At 45.2% G+C, this 7,717-nt stretch overlaps 1 protein-coding gene and 1 pseudogene across 1 annotated transcript; both read left to right on the top strand.

Annotated features, from left to right (window-relative positions):
- Positions 1–518: 518 nt before the first annotated feature.
- ACTRT2 (actin related protein T2) lies at positions 519–3,449 on the top strand. The gene is given in 9 exon segments (XM_037380051.1): positions 519–579; positions 2,516–2,620; positions 2,623–2,796; positions 2,799–2,868; positions 2,924–2,999; positions 3,001–3,106; positions 3,109–3,175; positions 3,177–3,271; positions 3,274–3,449. Coding segments are annotated over 9 exon segments (930 nt in total).
- An 866-nt stretch (positions 3,450–4,315) lies between these two features.
- The window catches only part of LOC119144550, a 149,225-nt pseudogene continuing 145,823 nt past the window's right edge, over positions 4,316–7,717 (top strand).

The raw sequence follows: 7,717 nt of genomic DNA, 5'->3' as shown, positions 1-7,717 counted from the left end.
GATTCCATGGATTGCCTTAAGGGATTCTCAGATGAAGCATTATTATCTCTGGGGTATCACCTGTACGTGGTGTATCACATCGCCTCAGCTGCTGCCCTGCACTGTGCCTGCTGGGAATGAGGGTACATCTGGAAAAGAGTCTGCTGAGGACAGCAAGACCCACAGAAATGCAAAGGAAAAGCAGGGAAGGTATCAAAATGTTCTGTTGTAGAAAGGCACAGAGAGAAGCATCTCTCCTTCAGTCTCTGGTCCCACTTGCCTCTCTCTTCAGTAACACTTTCTAGATGTGGAGAGACATTTATCCCTGCTGCTGCAGATCTTGCGTGTTAGTCAGGACCTTGTGGTTTACGTGGGCATACAGACTGAGTTAGCCAACCATTTTCCCTCTGGCTTTACCCCAGGTGAACTCAGACCTTCCACAGCTCATCACCCTTGTCTAGGTGCTTTCCAGCCTGGCCCGACCCGCTCAGAATCTGCCCTGAGTGGCGTCTTTGTCCCCAGTAGTACCTGGACAGAGGATGGCGATGGAGAAAGGACCAGCCCTGGCTTGCCTGGAGGGATCGCTGTGCAGGCGACACGGTCAGTAAAGCAAAAAACCATGTATAAGCCAGTAAGTAAAAATGTGTGTGCAGCACTGACGTTATATAAAGCAAGTGAGACCGGCCTATAAACAATGTGCTTAATTATCTGTGAATTTTTACAATGCAGTGTCTGTGGGGCAGAGCTCATTTATGTTTGGTACGTTGTGGCAATTACGTTATTACTCTGTTTCCAATGTGCCTCTCAGCTTCCAGTTCACGTTCCATCCCACTCAGAGGTGACAAACAGCGGGTACCGTCTAGTCAAGAAGTTAGCAGCTCGGCTGGAATGGATTTGCTGGTCTCAGTCCAGGTCCTGATGTGTCTCTCCGCAGCTGGCAGCCCCTGGAAAACATCAAAGGCCAAAGAGGGACCGGCTCTCAGGTCATGAGCTGTCTCTTCGTTCCTGAACGAGGTCTGGTGATATCGGTGCAAGCTTACCTCCAGGTGAGCACAAGAAATTTCCAATGTCTCATATGATCCTTCCGTGAGTTCAATTTACCGTACTTCAGCCCAACACAAACAGCAGTTTCGCCTATTACAAGTAACAAAGCTAATTCACACATGCCCTTTTTAAGGTGATTTATGACAGAACTGATGTGAGGGAACAGATGAGCATTCCTGCGTCTAGGTTCAACTGCCATTTAATAATCACAGTCAATATTCCCTTGTTTTAATACTCAACATCACGTTCAAAACAGAGCGCCTCGCTGTCAGCTGCATGCAGACCACGCGGGATTAAATGGGGCTTCTAGTGTGATGCATATAACAACCCCTTAAACGATCCAGACACCTGTTGACATTAATATAGAAGCATGCATGAAAACAAGTGTGCCACACACTGAAATATATGTACACAAATATTAAGAGGATTAGAGAAATTGCTAAAATGGATAGAGTGGCATTTAACACAAACATGTCTGGAATCTGAGCAGAATGGAAATAACATACACGGAGCTGATCCCTTGTTAGGTGGCTTTATTTATTTATTTATTTATTTTAGTAGTTCATCTGGGGTATAAATGTGTCTGTACAAGGAGGTCATTTGCTTACACTTAGAATTTCTGTTTAATATATATCTTTGTTTGGAACCTGCCTCTTAATTCATAACCACCTTCATTTAGCAGCTAGCACCTTTGCCATGCGAGCTGCAGGAAAAAGTAATTAAATTTAATAGAAGCCACCCTTGCTTTGAAGCTGGCCTAGATTTAGAGCCACAAGGAGAAGCAATTAAACTTTGGCAGCCAAGGATTCAAACTGAAGTTGTATAGTGATTTTTTTATTATTATTATTTTTTAAGGGAATTTTCTCTGTAAACAGATTTGGATTGTCAGAGCTGATCAGATCCAAAGCTACAGAAATTTCCTTCTCTGGGAAATCTTCTATTGAAGCTAAAGGTTTTTTAAAAAAAAACAATTAGATATGAAATGGGGGTCAGTTGTGAAGATCTAGGGTATTTTTAATGCTTCTGAACAAACTTCCAAAGACTACTTTGTTGTTCTCAGCAAAGTGCTGAATGGAAAAGGGAAGTGTGGAAGGAAGACATCTGCATGTCTGTTTATTTGCAGGCAGGTCAGCTTGTCAGCAGCCGAGGATATAGATTCATTAGGGGATGGAGTTTCTTTGCACTTGAAGGTATTACAAACATTGTTTAAAGTTGTCAGGGTTTTTTAAAGCAGCAAGAGGCAGAAATTATTATTTCACTTTTGTGATTTTACCAAAAAAAATAAACTTTAAGTAATGACAGGAAAAAAAAGACTCCAGAATGGCATAATCAAACATAGTTCTACCTGTTTTAAAATGTTTTTAGGAGTTTGTTCTAAAGAATCAGAAAGGATTCAGTTGAAAAAAATTCTGCTCCCAACGCAGATGGTATTCAGAAAAGCAAACTGGTAATTCAGTTAGAACTTAGGCATAATTTCAGTTTTGCCACTTAGGCATAGTTACATGCTGGGATGATACGGGAAGGAGCTGGAGGCATGTCTATGAGTATGAGCCAAGAATCAAAGCCAGTGAAAGGCCAGTGCTGCTGACTGAAGCCCCCCCAGTCCTCTGCAGAACTGGGACACAATGTCAGTGATCACGTTCGAAGGCTTCACGGTGCCGGCTACGTACGTTGCAGGTCAGACAGCCCTGGCACCCTGTGCATCGGCCCGTGCCACTGGGAGAGTGATGGGCAGTGGGGATGGTGCTACCCACACTGTCCCCACATCTGAAGGATCTGCTTACCCCAGGCCATCTGCAGGCTGGGTATTGCTGGCCAGGATCTCATCAAATATTTTATGAATATGTCTCCTTTTATGAATATTTATCTTTTTATGATTGTATCTCCTTCTTTAGGAGAGTGGGCACACATATTTTAGCACTGCTGAAAGGGAAATCGTGAGAGCTATCAAAGAGAAGTTGTGCTACGTAGACTTTAGATCCCATCCAAGAACCTAAAGCAAAGCCAGAAGAAATCATGAAAGAATACAGACTGCCTGACAACAATATCACCCGGACAGGCAACCAGCTCTTTTGTGCACCAGAGACCTTTGTGTGCCTGCAAACACTGGAGCTCCTGGTGTGCACAAAATGATCTTCAACAACATCATGAAGTGACATCAATGTGCACAGGAATCTTTATGGCAACATCCTGCTCCCAGGTGGGTCCACACTCTTCCCTGGCCTGGAGGAGCAGATGCTGAAGGAGATGAAGCTGCAAGTGCTGCTGACATGTTTGTGAGGAACATTGCACCTCCAGAGAGAAAATACTGTGTGTGGACTGGAGCCTCCATCCTCAGCTGCCTGACATCTTTCAAACAAACGTGGGTCACCGCCAGCAGTGACAAGGGTTTGGGGGCAGCTGTCATTCATCAGAAATGCTTTTAAGGAGAACATCAGACCAAGTGAGTGGCTTGCTGTAACGCATGAGCGAGAAACCCTGCTGGGAGCTGGCTGACCTAAAAGGTGCTACAGCTGTTTGTGCATTTATTGGCTGGCAGAACCTGGATGAAACTAAAACATTAAAAATGTTGGTAATGAGGATCTTACTGTTGATCATCTCCCTGCCCCTGCAGAGTTTACAGGTGTGCGCATATCACAGGGATGCAGTAACTCCTTAACTGACTCGCAGTCTGCCTTGGAGTCATACAGGGAGTAGCATACCTCCTCTGCTGGGAGATTCTTCCCTCTAAGGTCTCTGAGATATCTGGGGTTTGTATTCTAAAATGAGCTCTCACATTATTTTTGACCTCATTAAAAACATTTCCTTTAGAAACCCAGCAAAACCCCAAACAGAATCCAAATATAAATCAATGCAAATGCAATTACTGTAACTGACCCTCCTCTGTGCCTGAGGGTCTGAAAAAATCCATTGATTCTCTGCTGTAATTTATCTGGGAAGTAAGAACACCCAGTTTCACTTCCAAGTACTAACCCTGAATCAAAATGCTCCAGACCAGCGGCTCCCCAGAGGGAGCGGTGCTGCCGGCACAGCTGCAGAGGATGGAGAGCTTGGCGGAGCGGTGCCTCTTTGTGACCGGGGGATCCAGGACATTTCACCGATGATCTGTGCCAGCAGCCACTGCCGGGGCAGCACCATCCTGCACAGGGTGTCTGATGGCACGGTGACGGCAGGGACCTGCGCATGGATTTTTGACATCGGCTCTGGACAGCGTAAGGCTGGTCTGTCAGGGCTACAGGCACCCTGTTCGGTTGTTCCTACTGCTCTGGGGTACCCCAAATTAAAACTTGTCATGTTTGGGACGAGTCATAAGGACTGCCACATCAGGAAGGAAGCCCAGTCCAAAAAGGGCATTTTATCTTTTACTTACCCAATGGAAAATGGGGTAGTTACATCCTGGGGCAACGTGGAGAAGATCTGGAGATACCTTTATGAACAAGAACTCAAAATGAAACCGAGGGAGAGGCCAGCACTGCTGACCAAAACCCTTCTCAATCCTTTGTCCTATCGAGAAAAACTGGCTGAGATGATGCTCAAAAACTTCCAGGTGCCGGCCCTGTGTGCCTGTGCCCACACAACTGGACCAGTGCTGGACAGTGGCCATGGTGTCACCACCATGATCCCTGTCTACAAAGGCCACTATGTGGCATTGCCAGGCTGAATTTTGCAGGCAGAGGTGGAACCAAACACCTTGCTAGGCTCCTCTGGAAAACCAGGCGCTCCTTTGTAAGCACAGCAGAAAGGGAACTTATCAGGGATATGAAGGAGAAGCTGTGCTGTGTTGCCTTAGATCCTAGCCAAAATATGCAGGAAAAGCCTGAAGAACTTACATGTGAGCCCATTCTCCCTGATGGAAGGGCTGCTGAGGCAGGAGCCCAGCTATTCTGAGCTCCTGAAACCCTTTTTGTGCCCACAGAGTCAGAAATCCCAGGGCCAGGGGTTGGAAGGGTGGTCCTCCAGAGCATCGCCAAGCGTCATGAGCATATCCAGTCCAACATCCTAAGGAACATGCTGTTATCAGGCAGATCGACTCTTTTCTGAGGTTTCAAGGAGAGGCTTCTGAAGGAGCTCCAGGCAGGAATTCCTGACACAACTTATGGCAAGACCTTTTCGCCACAAGATCGGATGTACTCTGCAGGGGTTGGTTCTTCCAGCCCTGCCAGCTTAAGGACGTTTAGAAATCTGTGGGTTACCAGGGCAGACTGTACCGAGGTTGGGCCAACAGTAGCCCAGAGAAAGTACTTTTGAAAGTTTCAGTAGGACCATCCAGGAATTCGTTTTAAGTGCCAGTCTGAACAGCTGGAGAGCAGTTAATAAATCAGTACAAAAATAATTGATTTATAGTAAGTGATTTTATAGCTTACTAAAGAAAGGTCCCTTGTGCATTGGGTTGAAGAAAGAGTCCTTGTTCAGAGCATTTTTCCTCTCCAAGATGTTGGTTTTAATTCTTGAAATGTGTTGATCCCTGCTAGAACTGCAAACAGTTTGTCAGACTTTTAAACACTTGAGAACAAGCCACCTCCATCCCATGCCCGTGGGGGCTGGCTCCTTGCCATTCCCCGTAAACTTCCAAAGAGTGGAAAGAGACCTCTGATGGAGAAATAGAGGGCTCAGGGGTATTGCTGACCCTTCGCCATAGCGCTGGAAATCTCCTGTAGCAGCTGTGGAGGAGCTGAGATCTCGGGGACGGAGCTTCTACATTTGGTTTTGCTTCCAAAATGAAAACGCATTGGGCTGGCCGTTAGCGCAGAGCTCTTGGACCTAGAACATTGCTGCGCTACTCGCGGCTTTGCCATGGGGTTTGCTATGTCACATCACGTGAAACATTGCCTCCATTTGCCCAGCTGCGGGAGTTCACTAACATTCTAGCATTAGGACTATGTGGGGCTACATGTCCGTTAATTAAAATTAGTAAATTAAGCAGAAAGCAGAGGGTGGAAGGTATCTAGTTTTGGTTCATTCTTAGCTGGCTCCTGAACAAATGTTTTGATGTCAGGCATCTAAGAGAAGGTGCACGCGTTGCTCCCTAGCTGACACTGATTCTCTTTTGGGAAAAGCTGAATATGTTAGGAAAAGTCTTATTCATCCATCTCACACCAAGAGCCAGGGAAAACGGCAAAATAATCCTGCAAATATTTGCTTGAATTACTAAGCAAATCTGCTTTGCCAAGCTCAACTTTTATAAATAATTCCACCACATAAGCTTAACTAGCATAAATATAACAGCCAACTGATTGGATTTCCAGAGTGAACTACAAAATTCATAACAAAGGTGTGAATTTTCAGCAGTGAAATTCGTGTTCAAATAAGCAACTTGAAAATTAGGTGTTTATAGAGATCATCTTTATCCACACCTGCATATATATGCGTGGCATCCAGCCAGGTAATAGAAATCTCATTGTAATTTGTGTAACTGATTCGCACTATGATTTATACATTGTTCAAAAATTATTTGGAAAAAAAACCCTCAAGATATACCTGAGAACTTCTTGAATTCATTCAAGACTAACACGAAAATAGGAAAAGAGCTGAAATCTGTCTTGTGAATTATTCAGTACAGTGTCTGGCTATTTTCATTCAGCTCCGGAGATGAATCTTCAAACTCATTGATGCCCTCTGCTGCCTTGGGACTGATCAGCCATCTATCACCTCCTCTCGCTGCCCTTTGAAGAAGCACAAGGCTCTTTTCCTTTTCTACAAGACGTTTGTAGAAAGACCCAGCATCGAAGGGCATGAGCAGGGGAGGGGAGGACGATTTGGGGGTGACTACAGCAAAAGCCCCCTAACCTCGTTTTCCTCAACGATCAGAGTGAAAGCATGAAGCAAAGGGTCTGGAGGAAAGCGGGTAGCTCTCCTGCTCCACTTGGTCCCAAAGGCTTCAGAAAGTGGAGCTATCTATTACTCCATCAAGTTAATGCAAGTACTCAGAGCACTTTTAGAGCTGTTAAGAAATCAGAATCAGCAATCTTGGATCTTTCTTCTATTACGGTATGTTACCTTTTAGCAGCCCACTGGAAGTGTGTACACAAACGAGGTACAACTGCAGACAGTTTAAATGTTTTACAGCTCACTGACTTCCATATGAGGAGGGATTTGCAGTAACTTAAGTGTTTAGGCTCCTGCTCCGATAATCTAATGCAAATAAAAATGCAAAAAAAGAGTGTGGTGGAAAGCAGAGGGAACCTAAGCGAACAGTGCAACCCAAGGTTATTGTCAGGACGGAGAAAAGAAAAGCAGAGAGCCTGGTCACTCTGCAAAGCCAGGTGCAGACACAAAGCGTATTTGGAGGGTGACACCTAGCAGAGCTCTGTGTGTGCTTTTAATGAGGTTTCACCCTTGCAGAGCAAGATACTGCCTGATGTAATCCCGGATGGATTCATTGACGCCAAACTTGTTTTACATCAAGGGACCTGGTTCAGCTCCGCCCAGCTGAAGATCATTCAACAAACCATTATTACAGATATGTGACACCCACGGTACTGGTTTGGCCTGGCTGTTTCCATTTACCTCGTAGGCATGACTTTACTCAAGGGCACACAACAGGACAGCAGAAGCTGACACATGTTCCGTGACACTAGACCTCATTTCAGCCTCTTCAGGCTCTTGGTCACTTTGTTTTTTCATCACTGCTCAGGGCACTGGGAATTCCTTCCTTCATTTATATTTCGTTTTTTCTTTGAAGAAGTCTGAGGTC

The sequence above is a fragment of the Falco rusticolus genome, chromosome 3, assembly GCF_015220075.1.
Source record: "Falco rusticolus isolate bFalRus1 chromosome 3, bFalRus1.pri, whole genome shotgun sequence".
Taxonomy (NCBI): Eukaryota; Metazoa; Chordata; class Aves; order Falconiformes; family Falconidae; genus Falco; species Falco rusticolus.
The sequence above is the reverse complement of the archived record's forward strand: the minus strand, read 5'-3'. Positions and strand labels throughout refer to the sequence as shown.